At 42.4% G+C, this 25,307-nt stretch overlaps 1 protein-coding gene across 1 annotated transcript in view; it reads left to right on the forward strand.

The window, feature by feature from the left end:
* The first annotated feature begins 471 nt into the window (after window positions 1-471).
* XYLT1 (xylosyltransferase 1) overlaps window positions 472-25,307 on the forward strand; it is a 191,395-nt gene continuing 166,559 nt past the window's right edge. The window contains exon 1 of the mRNA XM_068423168.1: window positions 472-704. Coding sequence (XP_068279269.1) covers window positions 480-704 — 225 coding nt within the window. The 5' untranslated portion in view covers window positions 472-479. The remainder of the gene's footprint in view (window positions 705-25,307) is intronic.

Below are 25,307 nucleotides of genomic sequence, written 5' to 3' on the forward strand. Positions count from 1 at the left end.
CCGTCGCCTCACGCCCGGTTCCCGCCCGCCGGCGCGCGGCAGCTTTCCCTCAGAAGATGGCAGTCGCCGCCCGCCCCGGCGCCGGCCGCCCCCTCCTCTCTCCCTCCCGCTGTGAGGCGCGGAGCCGCCCGGCCCAGCCCCTTCCCATCACAGCGGGTCGGGGCTCGCTCGCCCGCCCGCCGGCGGCAGCAGCAGCCCCCGCTGCCGCTCCTCCTCCGTCTCCAGCCCACCCTCCTCCTCCTTCTTCCTCTTCCTCCGCCAACCCCACCCCTCGCCCCGGGCTGGCCCGGCCGCGGGCTGCGGAGCCGCCAGGGCTCCCCGCCGGCTTCCCCCATCCCCACACGCCGCGCACACCTCCTCCGCCCTCCCTCCCTCCTTCCCCACCTCCGCCCTCCTCCTGCTGACGTCTGGCTCTGCCCGGCTGAAAACTCCGTGCCGCGGCGGATGCGGCGGCTCTCAGGAGCGCGGCAGCAGCGAAGATGGTGGCCGCTCCGTGCGCCCGGCGGCTGGCGCGGCGCTCCCGCTCGGCGCTGGTGGCGGCGCTCACCGTGCTGCTTCTGCAGACCCTCCTCGTCTGGAATTTCACCTCCCTCGATGCCGGCGAGGAGCAGCGCGGCGGCAGCGCCGGCCGAGAGAAGCGGGACCGGGGCGGAGACCAGCGGGCGCATCCGCAGCGCCGCGGACCCGCCGCCCCGCACGGCAAGGTAGGCGCGGGCGGGGGAGCGACGGCGCCTCTGCCTCACGGCACTTCTGCGGAGAGGCTGCCCGGGAGGCGCGGGGAAGTTGGGGCGAGTGAGGCGCCGTCGCCCGGGGCTCGCGTCCCCCCACCCCGCGTAGGTGCCTCCCGTCGCCGCGCAGGTGCCGCGGTGCAGGTCCGGTCCCGCCGCGTGGGCTCCCGGCCGCGGTCGCGGTCCTGGCCCCCGGAGGGTCCCCGCCACGGAGGGGCCGTGCGGCGGGAGCGCCTGGGGCCGCGGCTGCAGCGCCAGGACGTGCATCAGTAGGATCCTCTCCTCTCCCCAGGGCAGTGCCCGGCCTCCGCGGCGGGCATTTCAGCATCCCCGAACTTCGCTGGAGGGCCGCCTGCACCATATGTTCCTAAGGGTTTTTTTCACTGCTACTTAATTTTTTCCACCTGAAAACCGCACAGGCGTGTTCTTTATTGCACAGCTCTGTCAGGCCCGGTAGGTGACAGGCAATGAAATCTAATGCAACTCAAGGATACTGAAACTGTGCCCTCTTGTCCTCTCATCATTTTATTTTGCAAACTCCCAAGTTTTCATTTAAATGACTCAGGCCTGGAACTGCAGGGCGTTGCAAAGCTGACCCTATTGCCAGTTGCATTTCTGAATTTTCTAATAGGCATGTGAAAAAGCAAATTAACAGTGTTCTTGGTCAATTAATGCAAACCTCGGAAATAAGCATTAGTGTCTACCACCAGTACGTAGTATTCTTCAGCTCAAGAGAAGCTTCCTTTGGTTTTCATTTAATTCTTTTAGCAGTAAGCTTATGTTAATAAAGTGTTGCCTCTTAAAAGTATGCATGCGTATTTTTGTCCAATTCTATATTTGTGTTTACATCTTAAGAGAGAAAGCAAGAGCTTGGGGCTCAGAGATGACTTATCATCTTAAATGACTGTGGGTGTTTTGGCCCCAGAAGGACTGCAGAGAACCATGCCCCAAGCACACGGTGCTCTGTCACTAACATTTGGGACAACTTTCTGAAAGGTAGTACGTACCCATCCAGTGTGTGCAGATCCTGCTGTGCTTTCTAGATGTGAAAATTAAAACTCTTGCTTACTAAGTTCAATTTTTGTCTCTACAAGTAATCTTATCTTGGTACTTGCTCTGTTCATAAATGTAGCTATTCAGGCTCCACTAATTTTCCTCAAGTACTCTGCCCTCTACCTCTTTTCCTATCTGTCTAGTCTTTTACTCTTTTGTCTTTCATTATTCTCCAGCTTTTTTCCTTCTCGGTCTCTGCATTGTGGGTTATCAAAGGTTGGGGGGTGCTGGTACCTGGGCAGGTGGGGGCCCGGGAGGGGGCAGGCTGCGCCCGGGGTTCCAGCCCCACTCCCCAGCTCTCCAGGCTTTCTAGGAAATAATTCTTTTCTGTGGGCTCCGGGGCAGTGTCAGGATGAGTACAGTTAGCAGCTGTCCTACAAACGTCCTGGCACAGCGTCCGGTTTGCACCCGGTGTGTTGGAACAAATACCGAGTTTGGGGCTGAGAGCTAATTGTTTCCGTGCTGGCGACACACAGATGTAGAGTGTGATTATTTTGATGGTGGCAGTAATGAATCATGCCTTTGTGCATACAGATTCGATCAAAGACCTAAAGATGGAGCACTGGGGTTCCAAATAGAAAACATGTTTCAAAACACATTCTGAGTGTACCTGTTTTCCCCTCGTTATCTAAATGACTAGTAGAGATCAAACTGGTCTGTCCCCCAATGTCTGTCAGGGGTATTAAAAAACCCCACAATGCTCAAGACAAGTGACAGCGTGCTTGACAACGTGCTTTGTCAAGAGGTGATCTGGCAATACTTCTTCAAGTTGACTTTATGGTACATGTGGCTTTGCTTAACCTACACACTGGGAAGTGGCCGCCATCCTTAAAATTACTTTGTCAGAATACAAAACCCCACACTTAAGCATCTGTCTATTGATTTAAATGTGTGCTTGGTGTAAAAGCAATAGGGAAATTGGGTTTGTGCACATTTCTACCTTAACAACCTGACAGCTTGCTTAAATTGGTCGGTGGGAAAATCTCTGTTTAATGGAATTACACGATATAGAATCAGTGTGAAGGAAGATTTTTTTAATGTTGCTTTGTTTCCACATTGCAATACAACTTATGTAATGCCTGAGTGAAGTTGTTATCCTTCTCAATCCAAGTTTCCCATAGTTCGTTTATGTCAAATTGTTTTGCAACAGCTGGGGAAGCTGGCTGGTGTGAATACAGTAGTCCTGTTATATCGGAATGACTTTGGGTTAAACATGTCTAAAAGACCCTCCAAGGATTTTTCAAACATTTCTCAGTCTTGCGTTTTAACTAAAGAAGAATATTAATTTTCTGTGTCTTTGGTCTGTTAATGGAGTGGTGTGTTTAATACATCTTTGGGGAGTGTTTTCTCGAAAGGCTGCTGTGATGTAGGACCTGAGCGCTTTTTTTTCACTCTGAAGAAAGCTTTTAACACACGGATGCCTTTACAAGAGCCTTTATACTAAAGTTATACAAACCAGATTCTGGACACTTTGCAGAACATAGCGCTTCTCAAACCTATGTCTGAAAGTCGCCTTATGAAGTTACAGGGTTTTTTATCTTGTTTTTTCTTTGTCTCTGACCTATGTACAAGACTAAAATGGTGGTACGTGTTTTACTTTACTGAGATGAACTTAAGTAGTGTGAGGATTTGGTAATTTGTGTCTGTGGGAAAAGAAACACAATCCTTTGAACCAGGTGTTTAAGAGGTATTTAGACTTTTATTAAATGTTGTCAGATACACGTAATAAGCAATTTCATTTGGAAAATTAAATAACATCGTACCGTAGTAAAAAATGTTGCCACTGTACCTGTGCATAATTGAATATGAATTGCTAACTTGGCAGGAAGACACAATTTTGAATTGAGCTATTTTGCAACTGAAAACATTTACTGTGCTAGATCCCCTGGCCAGCTACGTCTGGAGCTTTCATTACTCATAAGCGGTTTCCTGCAGTTGTTCCACATTTAATTAAACCAGGTTATAGATGTCTTTAAAAAAGTATGAATTGTATTGGTAGTAGTGACTTCAGCGGGTGCTTGCAACCACGTACAATTTTTGCACCTGTTCAGCACCCTTTGCACAAGCTTTATTCATTCAGCAAAACTCAAGCATTGAAAGCAAGCAAGAATTAAGCTACCTTCTGAGTATGGGTTGATTTTTATGTGAGGGGTTTTATCTTTGAAAAGTATGAAACAGCTTTTTGTGAAAATACCATAAGCATGCCGCTTAGTCTCAGGCTTTTTTAATGCAGCCTGCTAGTGATGGTGGAAAGGGCTTGTTGGTGGATGTTGTGTGTTGGGAGCCCAAAGGGAAGAAGAAGGAATGCAAATCACCGCTTCAGGGCTGCTGGTGATGAGAGGGATGTGACAGCAGAGCATCTGCCGTGGTCTTAGCTCACACCCAGCGCTGCACTGAGAGGCAGTTGTGAGTTGCAGTGATGGGCTTGCGTTACCCAGCTGTGGCCTCTGCCTTGGAATTAGGTGTTGAAGGCAATGGCTGTGGGTACGTAATGCTCCTTTGTGCCCCGTGGCACCATTGGGTTTTCATTACTGCCTGTTTTACCATAAAGTGAAAATGCCAGTGCATTGTTACTGTGTCAGCTGAGTGAAATACAGCTTTTGCCTGCTGGTGTGGGATCAAAGCATTTCTTTAGTCTGAAATTTTGTGTATTCATTTTAAAGAAATGGCCTGTTTCTTTCAGCATGAAGCTGTCAAAGGAACCAAACGTAACTATTGATAGCTCGAAATGTTCAGAAATGTAGAGTGAAAAGACAGTATGGGGACAGTGAGGATTATCTGTTTTAACTCCAAGCAAAAGTTAAGCGAGGGAGGACAGTCCTGAGGATCGCTAGTGCCTGTCCTCCGTATTTCGATTTCTGTAGTGGGAAATGTGGTATTTCTTCTCCTGGGAATGTGGAGAGTGAGGCTGGGTCCACTGCTGCTTCATGGGTTGGTTGGTCATCTGAATGTGCTCAAGCAGGTTGTATTTTTTGCATGTTCTTCCTGGCTCGCTTATGTGATGCACGCTGAGCTCCACTGGGTTGAAGATGCAAGAAGCCAAAAGTTATTATAATGTGTGCCTAAACTCTCTAATAGCTGTTGGTTACTGAAACTAGGAAAGGCATCCTGCTGCTACTCTACTCAGCACGAACAGTTATGAAAACTGTGATCAGTTGTTGTAACTGAATGCAAAGCAGCAGCAACTCTGTAATGCTGGAGAGAACTAGGGGAATCATACAGGAAAGAAAACCCAGGAAACTTTACTCCACGTTCTCTAAAGTCCGTCCATCAAATATTTTCCCCCCGCCTTTTCCAAATGCTTCCCCAAAATAAGAATGGTGCAGAATTCACCTTGTACCTATCAAGCAGAAGCTTGATGTTTTTTTCAGGTTTGGAAATGAGAGTTTTCTTTTGAACAGTAGTTGCCCATGAAGAGTTTAGATTCTGCAGCTAGATTTCCAGCACTGTTTTGCCAGAAACAAACACACAGCCCAGACCTACCCTCTGCCAAGCATCAGTGTGTTATCCATGTGGGAGGTACTTAAAAAGTGAGTTTTTGCACAGCACACGAGTTCAGAACAGCACCTGCATTAGAGCACAGCTTTGCACTGGGGTGGTAACAAGGTGGGCATCAAAGGAGAGAGCTCCTGCCTTGTGCAAGGAACTGGACTACCGCTGGAAGATCTACTGAAGGCACTGGGAGTTCACTGCACAAAGTTGCACTTAAGCATAAAACAATTTATTAAGCTCCAGAAAACAACAGAGATTTCAAGAAAAAAAGAATTATTTCACCCCTAATTTATCCTTTTTGCTTAAATTGGTGAATGTATAGGTTCCATATATTATGACACAACCAGACGGTACCTATTTAAACATCTTCCCTTCTAAGTAGCTTGTAGATGTAGACATGTGGCCTCAGTAATTTCAGCTCTGAACACAAGAAATGAGGGGAAAAAAAGTTTTCAGAAAAAATTCCAGACCTGAAAGGTGCAAGGGAGCTTAATGTGAGCTAATAGTTTACGTGTTAAACTTCAGTCCAGGGTGACTCAAGCTCTGGAAACTGGGTCCTTGCTTGTTTCAGTACACCTGCTGGTCTCACTGAAACAGCTAGTTAAGGTACCTTAGGTCGTGGATAAAATTAATGGCTTTGAGCTATTATGTGGCCAAAAATGATATATTTCTTAGAGAATGGGTCTGTAGTACTGACTTGACTGTTAAGTACAGTTTTGCTTGTTAACAGGAGCTTAATCACGCTGCAGTACAGCTTTAATAACAATTGAAAAGGAGAATGGAGACAACTAATCATTTTGTAATGGGAGAGGGGGGGAGACAATACATCTGCAGCTAGAAGCTGCGTAACGATTTTTACGAAGTCTTAGCACTTAACAAGGCACACGTTAATAAAACAAACAAATCTTTTCAGTAACAGAGAACTAATGTATGCATTATTTAAGAAGAGTATTAGAACCAGATTAGATTGATGGACTCCTGCAGCAGTTACCTCGTTAAGCATCTTTTCTGGGGGGATGTGGGAAGGTATTATATGAAATGAATCTGTGTTAATTGGTTGTGCCATTGGAAGTCTTTTTCAGGCCGCTGGTGTATTTTTGTTGTGTTGGTTTTTTATCCTTTAATCTATGATGGGATTTTGCAGATGTTCCCTTTGAAATAGAAGCATTTTCATTTTTTAGCGAGAGAAGACCAGCTGTTGTACAGGAGGCATACAAATCCCATTTACTTCTTGTCAGCTATTGCAAAACGAGTACTTTTTGGTGTAAAAGGCCCTCATTACCTGCCACATGTCTCAGCTGTATTGAGAAATATTTTTCAACATATTTTTTCCCTTCGGCATTGGAAGTCCATGATATGCGATACAGCATCTTATTAGTGCTTGATGAAGGGACAGGAGTACAATGAAAGCATGAAGTGAACTTAATTTGTAGGAACAGTCAAATTATATAACTGCAAGGATTAATTTTAATCAAATACTTCCTGATTTGTCTTTACAGTGTTAAAATCAGGTCTGGCACTTCACTGGAGCTTTTCCAATGACTCTTTAAATGGGATACAATGTCCTGTATTTTTTCTTCTAATTTAGGCCGATGGGGTGTCTGATTTGGGCAGATGCAGGAGCATCCCTGCATGGATACTCACAGGGTGCATGAGTGCTGGCATGTGTAACTGCTTGTATTAGTGCAGTTTATGAGGAGTAGCACTTTCAAGTCTTAGAGTCTAATCTTTAGACTTGGGAACCTCAGTCCCTTTTCATTTTTTTTTTTTTTAAGTAACGGTAGGCCTTTGATGTTGTGCTGCAGAGTATCTGTTGAACAGGAGACTGCTCTGTGGGAGCAGGGAAAGTCAGAGTCCTGGTCGCCTTCTCCCATCAGTAACCTCTTGACATCTGTAGCAAAGTGTTTAGAGCCACATAGCTAGAAGCGACATGTAGTTTTGGGGTTTTCAGTTATTGGCTGTCCAGACTAGTCCTCTTTGGTCTGATAATTTTATTTTGTTTTTTTGTCCCCCAGAGGAGCCAAGCCCTATCAGGTTCCAACTTTATTTGTCCCTTTCACGTTTGGTGCTGGTGATTACGGCTGTCCCCTTTTGAGCACTTAAGCCTGGGCTGAATCTTGCAAACACTGGGGTGCTAAATTCAGGCAGTCTAAGGCCTTGTGATGAATGGAGGGAGATGAGTGCCTCCAGAAAGCAATTCAGCTTGCTTGAAGTCTGAATCTCTGCACAAGCCCACTCCTATGCACCGGCGAGGGTGGGGGGAGCCATGGCAGTGATGCTCAGATACCTGCCGTGCCATCATAGGAATCCATCCCTTCACACACCAGGTCTGGCGTTTCTCTTCCCCAGTCTGCAAAGTGTGCTTAACTTCAACTTCCCATCTGTCACGGAAGTGGTGTGGGTTTGAAGTAAACACTCCTTGTGAAATAGTTTGAGATCTTCAGCAAAGACTGGGACCAGCTTGTCAGCTGCCATGCCTTGGCATAGCTCCATTAAAGTCAGTACAGACCAGCTGAGGATTCTGGACCCACAAACGTAATTATTGTTATAATAATAGCGTCAAACAAGTAATCATTATTTTTACTCTCTCTTTTCATTTCAAAATGAGAAAATGATTTCCTTTTGGATCAGTGAAAGTAATTTACATTATGCACAATAATGGTCTACATGGAAATATAATTATTATTCAGTTGTATAGCACCATCTGGGCACTAGAAGCTTTACAGACATATGTGAGGAAAGGTCCCTGCCTTGAAGAGCTTACGAGCTGAATAGCTGCTAACACTTAACGAGAGTCATGAGTGTAACTTATGCAGTATTACCATCAGGGACCTGTTCAGCACAGGACTTCCACAAACTCTTCTTCAGTTATTTCCACTCACTGTTCAGAATTTCTCTGTGATTGGCACTGTACAGCCTCAGGGTAGGATGAGTCAGAGGATTGATTAGTGTGGATGGATCAAGAAAGAAATCAGCAAGAGGCTAGTATTATAAATTGGCTGCCCAACTGTTTTCAGGCAAGTAAAGGAGATTTCCAGGCTTCACTTGGAAGCAGAAAATGGTCTTGATGCCTTGTGGATCTGTGCCTCCTGTGGAGTTACTCCCAAGCTTCGCATTGGGTACAGGACTGAATGCTTTACTGAGTTTGAGTATGAGCTAGAAGTGAAGAGACCAGGCTTTTTTAATCGTGTGGGTGTAAAAATTGAGCAACATGTAACGTAGCCTAAAGTTATATATGTGTAACCTTGCTGAGTTCATCCTTTTATGTGAAGTACCAAAAGGGTCAGTGCAGGACACTTAAGTCATGTGACGACTTATTTTTAGAGATGATTAGAGGATTCCTCCAAGGGATGAACTATTTATAGCATGTCTATAATTGGCTTTTTTTTTGTGGTAATGAAATTAAACTCCACAATAAATGAATATCAGTTTAGCAAAAAAAGTTAGCTAAAAAAGATTTCACACTAGTGTGTGGTTGACTGAGTTCAAATCTTGAATGCTTCCCACATATATTTTGTTTGCAAGCTAGTGCTCTATTGCTCTTCTGTTATATTATTAGAGAGGAAGTGGGATGCTCATTTAAAACAATTCCACAAAGCTGAATGACACTGCAAACTTTAGTTTAACTTTGATTTGATTGAGTGAGCCATGGGCACTCATTTTTAGTTCATACTGCAGCCTTTGCTTGCCCTTCAGACGTACTTTTTGGTTCAGTTATGTTGGTGGAGTCTGAGTATTTTTCTTAAGAGTTGGTGCTATTTGCTGATAGCATTTTCTTAATGGTGAGTTTTGGATTTCGTGCTTTGTGAATTTCTGAGAGGTCTTTGGTTTTACGCTTAAAACTCAGCCTGTTTGTAGTTAGCTTTGTTCTTTATAATTGCATTCTGATTCAGGAGGACACATGGTTCAGTTAAAACATCTTTGAAAGAAAAGCGATGGAGGTCATGGTTGTATTGACTAAAGTGAAGTGAGTTCCCTGGAATTATATCCAGCCCATTGACCCTTACTTGGGAGGTGAACAGACAAACCTGAAAAATGACATTTCCATGGCAAATTTTTGGTTCTTCAGAAATGTGCAACCACATGTCATAGGGGCAAGTAGAGTCCGTGTGTCACGTGTTCTATCTGTAAACTTATGGGATGACAACTGGCTGCCTGTGATGAAAAGCCCCACAGCTGCCAGGGTCATTAGTTATCTTTTTAACTGAGGAACTTTTTCCTCAATCTGGCGGTGTACCTGGAGCCATAACTAGCTAAATGGCCATCTGCTGATTATGAAAATTTAAATTGGACTTCTGCGTAGAAATGGAGTATTACCAGAGATCTGGATTGGGGTCATCTTGAACAAGCGTGTGAAGAAAAAATAATCTGTTATCAAGCTAGTATTACCTGGAAGAAAAAAATACTCTCACAAAAAATAGCAACTTGTTGCCTGCAGAGGTTCACATTTGGGTAGCTGGAGATAAATCTAGGCACCTAATTATGTTGACTTAGATGCCTACAGGCTTGCTTATGCACTTAAAACATTTCATGGATGCCTAACACAGATGTTTAAATATGTAAATATGGATTCAGGTGGCTACCTTAAGGCATCTAAGTTCAGCAACTTGGCTTACAGTATGTACAACCCAAGCAAACAAGCAGAAGAGGAGTAAATGTAGTAAACAAAGCTGTTAGTGTGTATACACCAGGAGAATAATAATACTTTGCACAGCTACTGTGCCTCCAATTGCTTGCGTTTTGGCATTCACTTGAATTGAGTTTCGTCACTCAGTTGCATAAATAGAAACTTGGAGGTGCTGCCTGCTAGCTGCATACATGGAGCGGTACCTCAGCAATGAACTGGCTTTTTGGCAGTCTTACAAGAAAAGATGTGCAAGTCTTCAGTGCAATATTTTGATAAGTCATTGGTTCTTATTAAAATAATAATTATGGCAATAATTATAACTGTAGTTGGCTCTGACTGAGCTGCTAACTGAGTAGGGGCGGTGGGAGGAGGATTATGAAATATTCTTGTAAAACCATCTGGATCCTGCTCTTTTAGCTCTCTGCACACAGATGAGGACGTTGGTGTCTGTATTTCTGGCATGTCATGTGCCAGTACCTGGCAGCGCCCGTGTGCTGCGCGGCTCCCCGTAGGAGGGAGCTGGAGATTCCCGCACAGTCTGCCTTACAGGCTCAGCATCGTCCTGTGTTTGTGTTTCTAATAACAGAGATGTGGTCAAAATAGGTCATAGTATTTTACAGCAGTACAGTGATAAAATGGTATAATAAGTTCATGGCTGTCTGGCTTTCTGTAGTTAGCACTGTGACGTTTGCTGTGTGTGCGACTTCATAGCAAGATTATGTCATCTTGTTCCCAAAAGCCCAGCTCAGGCCCTGATAATGTGGAAACCAAAGGGAAGTTTCCATTAGCAGGTAGCACTCTAGCTACGATGATACTTTCCTGAGCCTTTCTAATCTAATTCAGTATTAAACATTTACACTAGCCAGGCTGCAGCTGCATGACCTCCTGTGCTAAATGACAGCAAGTGATTAATGACTATTTATTAGAAAAAGGTGGTCTCAAATCTGCTCATTTTCCAGACAGTATAAACAGTGATTTCCCCTCTTCACCCCCAAGCCCCAGTTATAAAATATGATATTCTTCTGTTTGGTTTCTTTTGAAGTTGATTTTTCTCACCCCTGGATATCTAAGAAAAGCAAACAGCACTGGCCGTTGCCTGCCCCCCTCATGTGAAGCTGCAGTGGGCATCTGGAGTGTGAGTTTTGGGATGCTTGTTCCCCTTGCTTAGGGCTTCAGTGAAATGCCTCATGAAACGGGCAGAAGGAGAGTTCAGGTTTTAAATTGCAGGACAAGTTTCTGTATGGGGAAGAACAGAAAGTTAGAGGTCAGCTAGCTGTAAAGCTCTGTGGGACCTCTGGGAGCACAACCAGTTTAAAAACTGGATAAATCTAAATGCATTTATCACACTTTCAGAGCACAGGAATTTTCCAGAAGTGAATCTCATAATGAGTGCTCGTTTTGAGACATAGTTAATGCAGAGAAAGAACAAGGTTTATTTGGTGTTTCGGGTCGGTTCACGTAGCCTGAGACTTTGGTTCTGCAGTTGCTGTGGGATCCATGGGTTTATACACATATTCCACACAGTACAATTTGACCTAAAGGTGTTTGATGTGAAAGTTAGGTTATAGGGTTTGTTTGCCTTTATACAGCCCAATATATAAGTAAAAAAGTGCTTCACTAGAGTTCAGCCAAGTTCAACACAGTTATTTAAGGCAGTTGGGTTTTTGTCCATTTTAGTACCATCACCAGTCTGTCAGACTGAACAACAATCTCATGCTGTCAGGATGTTATCAGTAGGATATTTCATTCTGTAGTTTAAGTCCTTCAGGGGATTTTCACTTTCTAGTTGCACTGGTGTAAATTTGGAGTAATTCTCATATCAAGGACCCATGCATGAATATAATAGTGGAGGAAAATAAGGGTCTCATAGGTCAAATGGTTCTTCAAGGACTCTGTGTTTGGACAATGTGGACAGCTCAACAACTGATGGGGTATTTGGTTGCTTTTGAAATGTCACTGTAATTTTGTAATGAGTGTTCGGCAGTCGTGTACTATGCTCTAGATGCTTTCTGTTTGTGGAGTGTGTGTCACTTGGAAGGGATAAGTGAAAGGAAGCCCTTGAATTTCATACTGTACTGGATTCAACTTCTGGGTTGTGTTTCCAGTTTAGTTACCAGACCTAGCCAGGCTTTGATCTGAAGTCTGCCACCTAAACAAACCTCTTCAGTGCTTTGAAGCCTTTGGTAGTCAATGAGCAAGGTGCTATTTGTTTTGCTTGTTAGTAAATGTTTGTATTTTGTTGTTAGTTTTAGCATAGACTTGTGTATTAACTTATTCCTCCTTTTTGAACAATTCACTCCTGTTTCTGGAGGTTTTCTCAGTGGTTGCAGAGGCTGGTTCAAGCTCTAGTTTAAAGTCACTGGGAGTTACGGTGTTGACTTCAGTAGCTCAGCTGGGACGTGTTGGTAGCACAGTTGCTTAGGAGGTAGATTAATGTAATTGGAGAGGAAAGTACTTCAGGTCTCTATTAGACACTTGGTAAGGTGTAACTCTGTTACAGAATGCTGTTTCTCCTTTGAATAAATTGGTGTGGTTTTGTTTTCCTTGCTTGCTATCATTGGTAAGCTGTTTTCTTCCTAACTTGTAGTTGTCCAGTTTGAAAGACTGTTTCCTGTTTGCTTAAAATAAACACTTCTGCACATTCGCCTGTTTCACGCTGCCTGCAGACAGCAAAATGTACCCTTAAATGTTTAGATCTGTTGCTATGGTCAAGATGGTAGTTTCGTAGTGACGTGGAGGTGCTATAGGAGTTTGAATCATCTCTTTAGTAGACAGTGGGTGGTTTGCTGGTTTTTGGGTTTCCCCCCTCCCTGTTTACTAGGGTAAAAGGTATTCGGGGCTCGATTTTGCAATTCTTATGCGAACAGAGGCATGCATGCATACCTGTATTCCATAGTGGTCAAATATTTGAGTCTTCGTGCCAATTAATATAAGCAAGAATTGCCCATGTGAGTGATTTGGCCAGGATTTTCCAGACTTACTGTTGCTTTGAAATATTTTGCTTTGCAGTATCCAGTTTAAATGAGCCTAGGACTTGGCAAGTCAACACTTTATCAAGTTTGTGCTCTTTTAATAACCAGTCACTTTTGAAAGTCTTCACATTTAGTGCTAGTTCAGACTTTGATCATTATCCTATGTAAGCATGATGTGTGAGAGATTATTGTACAGGACTAATTTTGAGACACCTTTGCCAACTAAATTACACCTTTTTTCAGCGTACTCATGTTTGCTATAGGATGAAGACGTAGATGTGCAAGAGCTCCAGTAATACAGTGCACTGAGAATAACCTGTATTTCTTCAGAGCCACTGTCTATCTTCACTAGGAGCTGGAGTGCACACTCAGATGTAAAATGAGGCAAGAATAGTCTGATGAATATGATTGTGTTAGGGTTTTTTACGTAGCTTTTGTATATTCATTTGTTAAACTGAAAAGGGTCTTAAAATAAAGGTTGTTTTGTTGTCCTAAAGTGTTCTGTGATACTGAAAAAGAAAAAAAGGAAGTATTTGATAGCAACACTTCTTTAAGTGGCTTTTATAAGTACTGATTCTGTAAAACTGAAACTGATATAAATCTGATATGATTATTTCTGTTAAGCAGTAACTTAAAATCAAAATAATATACAACATTCTTTTCCCTTTTCATCCCTGTTCTGTGTTCTGAATGGAGATTACCCGTGACAGGAGAGATTGACAGGGCTGGGCAGGTACAGCTGGAGTTCCTGCATGTTTCTGTTGGTAGTGGTGGAATTATTTAACAGTCACTGTCCATTTTTATTTTTTTTAGGAGTGCTGAAACTTGTAATTCAGGTTTTCTTTTTTTTTTAAAGGCCCTTAGTATTCTGCTGGCCTAGTTGAGTCTCTTTCCAAGTTGTGCAATGTTAATGATTTCATCTCATGCTGAATTACTAAAGATGCTCATGCAGGAGGGCTGCACTCTGAGTTTTGCATTATGCTTGATGCATGGAAATATGTTGATGGAAGGTCTGTTAAATCTGTCCATGTTGCATTATGCTTTTCCTCTGATACTCTCAGTCAGCTTTTAAGAGGTCATACACTTCAGTAAGTGTTTATTGGTGACTTCTTTGGGCCGGCTTTGAAAGGACTGGGTGGGGTTTTTGAATGGGTGTAAAATGCCTGCTTTGTATTCAAGTGGATTACCTGTGTTAGAATTTAATTTAAATTTATTGATCCCTGCTTAAGGAGATATCCAAATTATTTGTACGTGGTGGTCTGCCTGGGAATCAGCTAGCATTAGGTTAAACCGCAAACATTTATGTTGAAGGACTGTGTGGTATTCTGATAAGCTTCTACATGTGTCAGCTTTAACAGTTGTTTAATGGTGTTTTTAACGCTTGGAACTCGATGATCTTAAGGGTCTTTTCCAACCTAAATGGTTATGTGAGTCTAACTTTGATGAAAAATAAAACAAAACCTCAGGGTCTAGAAGGTTCTGTGTCTAAGGTTGTGTGGCAGCAACCGTATGTAGACTCAACTCCCAGCTTTACAGGATGCTGCTTGTGTGGCCTTCTTGTGGAGGAGGAAAATACGGGGCTGGCTGTCTCTGCTTCCCGTTAGTCAAACAGAAGGGCTAAGTCACTGGACAGTGGACCTGGTTTGTGTGTACCACTTTCTGGCAGACTACAAACACACGTATTGAAGCTTCACTGAGAGGCGATGTTTGCCAAACATCCTTGTCTGACTTTTTTTTTTTGGAAAGATGACTATCCTGGATAGACCAGTCAACCAAAGGAGTTTGAGGGTTTAAAGGGCATTCATAACCTGACAAGTGACCCACTGGAGAATAGAGAAGGGAAGGTGTACTTGAAGAAAAGCGTAAGATGTTTTTTTGCCAAAATACCTGTTGGGGATTACTGTGACTAGGGAGACTGCGTAGATGTACTTTGCTGTGACAAATTCTTATTCCAATACCAGCGCAAAAAGCAGCTGTTTCATACAGCTGCTGTGTGTTAGGCTTGTGCCCACTGTAACCCCGTGCAGGTCTCCCAGAAGCAGACAAGTTCTTCTCTTTGTTTCAGTTTCAGAACCTTGAATTTGTTTGAGCCAAAAATGAAAATGACTTGACAAAACAGTTGCCAGCCCTTAACCTACCCTGGTGGGTTGTGCTAGCATCTTTCCTGCCACAAGAGAAGAGACCCTCCTGCTTCAGCTGTCTGATGATAGACTCTGGTTTGGTGGGGTGGATGTCCCAGGTCTGGACAGTGATGGTAACCACTTGCCAGTTGCATTTTGTTACTAGTGTTACGGGCTGGGGTTGTGCCTGGCTTGCCCCACAGCAGCTGTTCCTGTTTCAGAGCAGTTGGTGGGAGGGAACCCATTTTATCTTCTTTCTGCAATGTCTGTAATCAGGATAGTTTTTCCACAAGCTGCACACATCTGTGGTCTAAAACCTGTGCGTAGCCTGGAGGTAGTCAATGGAAGGCGACGTTTCCCACAGCCCGGCGTTCTCTTGCCGTTAGAGGAAGTTTCTGCTGCTTCACTGTTGCACATTTTATTTTTAAGGATTCAACACTGTTATTTAGGAAGTCCTTTGGTTTGCACATATCAATGTAAATAGGAGTATCTTCTGAACATATCTAATGTATTGCGAGCCTAATATTTCTTGTAGGATTACCAATCTCTTTAAGTAGTCCTTTTGTGTGTGTATCAAGGGGAAAAAAAAAAAACAAACCCCAAAACCTTTGGCCATTCCAGCTGCTGAGTTGTGAGCACTAAGTCCTTGAGAAGCTTTTCTATTATCCCTAATGCTCTAAAGCTAGCTGAATAAACAAAGTGAACACAGATGTTTCCTCGCTGGTTCATAAGACTACACCACTAAAAGCATTACTCAGCTGCAACTTAAACTTCTGTGTGCAGAAATCTGTTGACCAAACAATTCAGTCTTACTCAAGAAAACTTCCTGCAAAGTTGAACAGGCTTGCTGAGGAATACTTTTTGTGTTAGCAGTTTAGTCCTTTTAATGAATTACCCAAATGTGGTTAAATTAGCCAAAAGCCTGTTTTGACACTGTGATGTGCTGCTGAGGTTGTGCCCCGTTCCTGGAGGGATGGGCTGAACCATGTGAATAGGCATTTACCTGCAGTTCTGGGGAGCAGCTATTTGGCTCGTACTGGAGTGAAAACAGAATAAAAATCAGCACTGTACAGAAACCCTTTACAGTTGTTTTAATTCTGGCTAAAATCTGGTTATGCTAATTTTAACAATTTTGTAACAAAGTTTCTTCATGCAACAAAAGAGGAGTAACTATGAATTGGTTGCAGTCTGTATTTAGTAACAAAGCCACTCTTTGCTGCTGTACTGATCAGGCTGCCTTCCTGCCTACTCTTTTTCTAATTATTTTCCTTGTTTAGGCAATTTGTTGCCAGATTAAGATCTTTAGGTTTACAGAACAGATGGTCTGACCATCTAGTTGGGAAGGGGAAAGCCAGAAACAGTGCCCAATTCTGCAGTGAACCTGAGCCACAGCAGTAGATGTGCCCTAGGAGCACAGGGTGCTTCCAAGATGCCCTGATCTTAGATAGCTTTCCTACCTTGTCTAAACATGAGGTCGTGGTTTGTATCGTGGAGCAGGTTCAGGCTTTAAGGCAAGCTTGAGAAATCTGACCACTTATACCCTGCTTGTCACTAGAGGATCTGCTTTTGTGTTTAAAAAATAATTATGAAAAAGAAAGACTACTTTCCTGGCATGCGTCTGTGAGGACTTATATTTTAATAACTGTTTCAGACTATGTATTTCAGGGAGTTTAGGGGTTTCAGTTGCTATTGGAAGGAAGATAACTTTGGTCACCTAGCTCATGAATTGTTAGAAACAACCCATGTGGGATGATATTATCTGAGAGCTGCTGATTTCTGTTACTTCTGTTAATAAACTCCTGACTCTTCTTGGTAATTCTGTTGTTGCTCTTATCCCCAACTCCCTTTTCGTTGAAAACTTACTCCTTTATTCCCACATCAGGCTGAGCTTGCTGTTGCTGCTGTTTCTGTTAGCCCAAGGCAGTGACACATGGAAACATTCAGCTGTGTGTTCAGTTGCTGCACTGTGGCATGGCTGCTCCCCAGGGCCCACATATGTGACTGATTGTACGAGGCTGTCCAGCACTTTGCCAGAGTTGTATCAGAAATGCTGGAGGCTTGAAATTCAGCCACCCCTCATCCCACACAACGCGTCTGATTCACGTGCAGGACAACTCATCACGGGAGGGGAGATAAACTTTGTTTGATTTCTCCCTCACTGCACCATTTAAACTTGGTTTCATGCCCATGTCTGTGGTCCCTCTCTGCTGGCACCTTTTTTCTTTCTAAAGATCAGATTTTCCACCTTTCCTTTTCATTTTTTATTCTCACTGATGTGCATCTCTACTTCTCTTCCTCCCTCCCTTTTCTGAACAAAGAACATTTCTTGTTTCTAAGCATTTTGAGTTACACAGTTTTGCTCCCTTTTTGCAGAGACAGGCCAACTTTGATCAATAGCAAAAGCAAATGGTTGTAGAAATTCACATTGTGCACTTCTTGCTTACTCTCTGGAGTGTCTGTGTAGCTGGTACTTAGCATATTGCCTCTGGAAGCACGTTTCTGGCATGTAGCTTTTATTTGTGCAGCCAGAGACCTTGGCAAATGCTTCGTGTTTGATATGAACCCACAGTCCTTTTAGATATTGAATAATATAAATAAGGACCTATCAACATGGGAAAGTGATGGCAAAATAAGCAAAGATATGAGTTTAACCCTTGGTAGTTTAAGTGACGCTAAGTCCCCACATGGGCACTTTGCACAGGTAGGGTGCTGTTCTGTGGGTTTGCTTGATCCACTTGCAAAGCTGGTGAAGTTCAGCTGATAGGTACTTCTACCATGGTTGAAAGCCATCACGTAGGAAGTAGGTGAGGATTAGTTACTCTGGGCTGTTGATCCAAGTCCTGAGTATATGACTTGTTTCAAAATATCAATATTTTTGATCATTTATTCTTCATATAAATAAAGCAAAGAACAATTAAAAGAAGCATTTATCTTCAAACAAGTTGCTATTTTTAAGCATGTTCTTCAAAAGGAATTTTAATCTAGTATTTACAATAAGTTATGTTATCCATGAGAGAAACTGTGTGTTTTTTACTCTAAATCCAGGTAAAAAAAAGTCATTTTTCTATCTCCATCTAATGTGTTACTGTAGTTTCCACTTTGGATGACAGCTGGGAGGGGTCAGAGGTGATAGGAACCAACACAAACTAGTACTGGGAGACACTTCATGGCTTATGTGACATTAACATGGGGTTATTTTGCTAGATGCATCTGTAATGCAGCCTTTGCTTACTTTGGCTGATTTATAATGTCTGACTCCTCATTTGCATCCCATTTTGCATTGATGACATTTTTGCGCCATGGCTGGCACTTATTTCTGTGCAGAAATTCAGTGCAAATCCTGTGCCAAACTTACTCAAAGGTCCTCATCAAACCAAGTTATGGGGTAAAAGGAGAGCAAATAGTGCAAAGGAATTTGTCGTGGCTTTCTACTTCAAGGTGAATTTTTATCCTGAAGTAGAAAGTACATTGGAAAGTCTGCTCTGAAGTCACTGTAAGCAAAAGTGGATGCATGGATGTCCTGAGCTTGTGTTTAGGGTTCTTTTGCCAATACAAAGCATTTATGGATTTTTCTCCCTGCTTATGAAATGCACTTATCCCAAATATGGCATGAGCAAATACATCTAGAAGAAATGTTTTTCCCTATGCCCATTTATTGACAAACCAGCCAGCCATACTCGAATATGCATGTGTACATATATGCATATACATATATATGTGTTTATATGCGCACATTGTTCATGGCCCGTTCAAAAGTCTGGGGAGGAGATTTCTTGCAGTGTGAAAGTCAGAGATCAAAGGGTTAATGCTCTCCCCGAAAGGCAGTAGGGTGTCAGCCCATCTCAGTTACTGTATAAAAAGATTGATGCATGATTTCCGTGCTGCATGAAGCAGCTTTAGACTCCCAGTGAATATTGTGTTTTGTTGCACAGAGGAAGACAAGGACACTACATCTGTGGAGAGCGAATCTTGAGGAAAAAGAACTTCAACAGATAACAAGGTGAAATTTGTATTCATACATGGCTCAGGTATTTGGAGAATATAGGTTATGTGCAAGTTGTGCTGCTGTGACAAACTAGCTTTTTGATTCTTAAGAAAATTGTTGCTATTAGTCTTTCGCAGCACATCCAAAAGCTATTGTCACATTTGATTTCAGGTTAAAGCTGTGCAAAGCCTTCAGTTTTTTTTTAAAAGAACATACTTAAATTTTCCTGCTCTTTTAGATGAAAAGTGTTGTGTGCCTGATACAATCACCATGAAGAAAAGCTACAACAAGAAAAAAAAAGTAACAAAATATGCCAATTAAATTTTGTTTTGTGTTTGCAACATGACAAAGTACATCCTTGGCACAAATTCTATGTAGCTGGAACAGAAATCACAATAAAAGAAAGATTTGGAAAGGAAAGTAGCCTGTCTTTATCTAAAACAAATGCTGATAATCTGGTGACCTTTCTAACAGCATACACGTGTGGTATCTTGTTACTTATTTGCAGTCCTCTTGGTTATTGAGGTTGTCAGTGGGATCCTACCCATCTCTTGCCAGTTCCTGTATTTTTTCCCCACAGTGTTTATGTATGTGTCATCAGGAGTCTGGAGCATAAACAGTTCAGTTTCTACAAGGGAAAATGAAGTTTTGCTAATCTGCTAGAAGTTATCAGCAAAAGAGATGATAAAGAGGTGAAGAATTATGAATCTGCAGTGTAGTAATGAGCAATTCCAGTGGAGCTGCTGACAGGACACTGCTAGAGAAAGTGAATTGTCAGGAAGTGAGGAACAGCATCCTGCCATGATTAGGCGTTGCCTGAAGGATTATAAATAAATATTAAAAATAAATTATCCATTTTTATTATTGCAAAACATATCTTGAGCGTTTTCTCTGAAGTCCAAAAACCTGGAACAAGTTTGGTAGTACTGAGGGAAGGACTGCGTGCACCGTAGTCCTTGTAACAGCTTCTCTATCCTTATGTGCGTGAGCCCGCTGCGGAGAAACAGTGTACCTTTAAACATCCTACCATTAAAAAGATACCCCCGTGCTGCTCCATGGCTTGATCCTCACCTGGGCAGCTGCGCATCCAGCAACTTCCTTAGCCTGAAGCAGTGGCTTCCTGCTGCTGGGAGACAAAGTGGGCAGCAAGTATGAGAGAGGGAGGGTTATTGGGGGCAAGCAGGGAGGCTGGGGGGAAATCTAGGGCAGAAAGGATGAGGTCTGTCTGTTTTAGCAAGTCTGGTAGTTTTATTCATATAGGCTCTTGAAAAACCTGGAGGTATTCTGACTTCTATTTATCTGTAGGGACTCAAGGGCAGGCTCTTGCTCCTTTCCCTCTCTCTCTGGGTCTTGGACCTTGAATCCCTGTCCCCTGCCACGTTCCCCTGCCCACACCCAGAACCAGTAGGTTGCCAGCATGCCACCCTCCTGATCCAGTTGTTGGATGCAAAGGATTGCTAGGTATCTGCTTAAAATCCAGGACTGTAGAATCGCAGGAGGAAAACAGATTTGACTTTCAGTTTATGCTTTGTGTTCTTGCACAGCAAAACCTTAGAAGGCCAAACAGAAAAAGTCTCATTCCTTCTTGTTGGGGCTGCTTCTAACCTCTGCTTCAAAGGTGTCTAAGTGGAGTTGTTCCCGTTTTCCTAAAGAGCAATTCTTCTAATACAGACCCCCAGTTCTGTGCATCACCAAGATGATAACTTTTTTTAAAAGCTGTGTTAAAAAAGTCTTTGTCAAAGAAATAACTGATCCTCCTTTCTTGGCCTGCTTTTTTTCCTCCACTTTTAAGAGGTCTCAAGAAGTGTTTTCCCTGTATGTATGAGTTGCTTCTCAGTACCAGACAGGATATGTCAGCATGAAGAAGAGATTGAGTATCTTCTTTATAAGGAGTGCTTGGAACATGTTATGGCTGAGGATACATGGTATATGGCAGAACTTGATAGCCTCAGCTGAGGTAATAACTAATTAGAAGTATCACCTCGGATGTAGGGATGTGATGCCAGTTAAAACCACACAGGAACTGATGCACAAAGTAACTCTTATTTATTTATTTTTTTATGTGCTTGTATTTCTGGTTGGCTGTTGGCATCTTTCTAGCTTGAAAAAAATTGAAAGGGCAGATATGATAGCAAAATGTAACATACAAGGGCCTCGGAGCCTTCTCTTAGAAAGTAAAATGTGCTTGAAGTTGGACAAGCATGTTATTTTATGTCCCAAATTAAGTCCTGTAGTAAACTTGAAGAAATACAAGATGACATAGCAAGTGAGGGGCTGACCTTGTTAGTTTCTCTTTGTCATCTGGCAGATTTTCAGAAACTACCGCTGTATACATTATTTATTCACTATTTTAATAGTTCTTGCTGCCAGTTTACAGTTGGTAGTGTCTTCTATAGAGTTTTAAACCATATTTAAAATGTTGTATCTTAGGGTAAGAATATATAGTGAATCAATCATTATTCATGATAAAGCAGCCAAAGATGAATAAATTAATACTGTGTGAAGACTCTCTACTTTTATAATTTCAAATTAATTCATAGCCTGAATTATTTTTTTATTACTAAAGCATCGAAAATTTGCTAAACTGTGAATTTCTGAGTTCTAGCAATAATTTCAAATTAATGTTACAAGTTGCAGTTCAGGCCCTCTAGTGAAGTCCAATACCTCTGCAGTAACTTCACTTTGGGTAAATTAAATTCAGAGTGATCTTTTATGCTTGATTCCTGCAGAGAAGTGAACTTTACACGTAAGCTTTGGGAGGAAGACTATGTACTGATGACTTTTGTTCTGCACAGTGCAAGAGAAGCTTCTCTCATTGTCCGGTGTCTCCTCCTGAGTTCAGAGGATGTTACACTTTATTACTGGGAGTGTGAGAAAGGATCAGATGATGCCCGAAGACCTCTTGACTCTGCAGGGGTAAAACTAGATACAGGGGGACAGAACTTACAAGTTTTACTCTTGCTGACTGTTTTTTTTGTGGCCTTCGCTGTCCTCTGTGCCTCTGTTTCTTTCTGCATTTAGGGTTTTGTCTCTATGGATCTTGTAAGTTTTCTTTGAAGCAGGAATGTTATTTTACTCTATGTTCAGCACAGAGAGGCCCCACGCACAGCGGGGGCATTCGGGGGCTTTTGTGTTACACGCAATGATCGGTCTGTATTGTGAAAAAGGCAAAGTAAACAAACTAAGGACAGTGTATGTGTTTCTGATTTGAAGGCAGGTTTGTGCATAAATATCTCTTCAACTTCAGGAAACTGAAGTGTGTTACAAAAGAAATGCTTAGCTGTAGCTTTCTGCAAGTTTCAATTTTTCTTTTTTTTTTTTTTTCTCTTCCTTCTTGCATCTAAATTGTCCAGCAAAATGCCTCTTCCAAACCACTATTTTGCTATTTTAACATATATAATTGGTCCTAGGACTTTTATGAAGCTATCATCAGAGGCAAACTGCTTTCTTTTTGTTCAAACTTTTTTGCTTTTTTTTTTTTTTTGTAACTTGACTGCAAGACTCATACAACTTTATTGTCCCCTGAGTTGTGCTTAGTGTGTTTTACCTTTGCATTCTTCTATCAGATTCTCTTCAGAGCTCTATGTCATCAAATTTGTATCTTTATGGAAATATTCTACAATATACTCTTTACTAGGGATTTTGATTCATCTAACACTTACTGTCTCCCAGCAGATTGATTTACAGACATTGACTAGTACATGACGCTGTTACTGCTGTCAGAAATGGTCATGTTAGAAACTGTGTAGCATTTTGTTGCCTAACTATGATAATCAAACCAATCCGTGAACTTCAGGGACCGTAAACATTTTAGAAATCGAATTGTATCTCATTGGGTCCTATTAGTCTGTGAGAAAATAAATTACTACTTTGTAACATTTTCTGCTAAGATGTTCCTCCTTTAGCTTTCTGACTATTCATAAACTTGTCAAACTCTTCCTCTTGCCATTTATCCTTTTGTTTTAAATATCTCATAAGTTTTGATCGATTTACCAAATTTTCCTAGTTTGGAAGAGAATTAGTTTGGGAGCTCTGAAACAGTTGCTGCAATACCAACCCCTGAGAAATGCTGTGGGTTTGAATACTAATTCAAAGAAAAATTGGTTGGGAACATTATTTTTGTGTTAAGTGCTGTTACATAAAATTCTCAGGAATTAAATGTTTATGTGAGATCCCTACAAACAAAGGCCCAAGCAGATTCTTTATCTAACTCATTTGAAGTTAAAAAAAGAATTAGTGCTGTCTTTGGCGTGAACCTGCAGGAGTTTGGAAAGTCGCTCTATTAATGTGATTGATTTTTACTTCAAGGATAAATCTTTCCTTCAACACCCAAGTGCAAAGGTTCACATGCCTGCATAGAATAGCTAAGCATTGCGTGATTTCAAAGGCTTCAGGAGGCAAAGGAGCGGAGTGTTTCCAAACAAAAATACCTGTTCTGTTTCTCTGGAGAGCAAGAGGCCTGATGCGGACTCTGTCAGGGAGAAACTTCTGGTAGGCTTTATTTCAAGATTGTCAGATGGGTTTCTGTAGACAGAGGTGCGCAGCTCTTCATCCTCTGGGGACTCGGGCCACAGAGGCTTGATCTGCATTTGGCCAGTTTTTTGCAGGCGCCACTTGGGATGTGACGTTTCAGTCATCTTGTAAAATCACAATAATAAATATTGGCCCATTTGCAGTGTCTCAAAAAAACCCCAGCACTGTCAAAATCATATCATTACAAAGCCCAGCAGTGCAGAATAGTGGTGGAGAGCCCATCAGTATTCCACTCGCGTGGACCTGCCTCGGACAGACCATGCTAATGGGCTCTGAACGAGCCCAACTGCCAGCCACTGTTGGATGGTGCAGGGCTGCAAACGCTGCTACTTGTGAATTACAGCAGCGAATGCCTAATACCACGCTCGATCAGGGTCAGGAGGCAGCTTAACGTGACATCAATCAGCAGCAGCTATGCGGGGACGGCCCCTGAGGCAGGGTGGCGTTCTGGGAGCACGTGCTGCAGGGAAAAAGGGGTGTTAAACAGCGTCTGCTGTGCCGGTGTGGGAGTGGAGAGAAGAGACGCTTTAAAAAACAAATAAATTTGCTTTTTTCTGCCAAAATATTCTAGGCATAGCTCATGGAAAAAGTAAATTAACTGGGCTCTGATAAATATGTGGTTAGCCCCTGTCTCCATCTGTACCTTTGTATTTATGGAGCATCTTAGAAGTTTTGCTAGTCTCATCCAAGGTAAACAGGTTGTGCGTCCTGCACACCTGCAGGTTTTATTTGCACTCTCCTGCACGTGTACTCTGAACATTGCAAGCGGTTTCTGCGTTAGAATAATTAGTTGTTATGGGCTATCATTGTGTCGGTACTGATTTCTCAGTTGCAGCTGGCTTGTATGTAAGGTGGTGGTGTGGAGCCCCACATGAGGATGTACTACTCTTGTTCCATACTGTGTTGGTTGGAAATGCTTCCAACGTTGTTTACCTGCTTAAAATCTCTATTTCACACTATACAGGTTGGTGTAACAGGAGCCTTCCATGCTGCTACTTAGGTAACAAAATGATGAACGCTTAAATGTGAGTAAATGACAAAGCAGGAGTTTTATTGGGTGTAGGGGAGCCATTCTGCGCTGGAACATTGCCGTTTCACCTGCCGGTTGAGAAAAGGATGGTTTTCTTATGTACTTTTTCACTGCAAATCTAATTCATGCATGGCTGAGTGTCTTGTGCAAAGGGATTGTAAATGTTATGCTGAGGATTCCCTGAAGAAGTTCATGACAAACAAAGCAGCAATATAGGTTATTGGATGTTCGCTATGGGTTTGTAGGTCTCTTTTTCAAAAGGGAATTTTAGAGGTGTCATACAACTGCAGATTTTGAAATTCTAATCCTTTGGATAAGATAGCAGGGGTATCTTTAATGAAAACTACGTTGGAAATAGCTAGGACTACGTGTTTCTTAGTGCTTGAAATGATTGATGGAAGGAGATGAGCAGAAAAGCAAACAGCAGAGGATTATGTTTCAGGGCAAAGCTTAAGCTTTTTGGAAGAGGAAGATTTTATTTTTGCTGAAGTGCTTGTCATGGAGATGACGTTAGTGTTTGGTACTTGGCTACGCTCTGCCAGCTGCTGCAAAACAGGTAGATGCTCAAGAAGGTGACCTCACATCTGTGCTTCCTGTAAAAATCTTTATCACTTCTAAACTTCCTATCTTATGTGGTTTTCTCATATCTCTACCCCTTCCCCTATTTTCCTAATTGCTGCCTGGATGTTATCACTGTTCCTCATCCTCTAACCGCTCTTTTTTATTTCTTTTTTTCCCCCCTGTAAATCCTAGCAGCGCATGTGCTG

Source organism: Nyctibius grandis, chromosome Z (assembly GCF_013368605.1).
Source record: "Nyctibius grandis isolate bNycGra1 chromosome Z, bNycGra1.pri, whole genome shotgun sequence".
Taxonomy (NCBI): domain Eukaryota; kingdom Metazoa; phylum Chordata; class Aves; order Nyctibiiformes; family Nyctibiidae; genus Nyctibius; species Nyctibius grandis.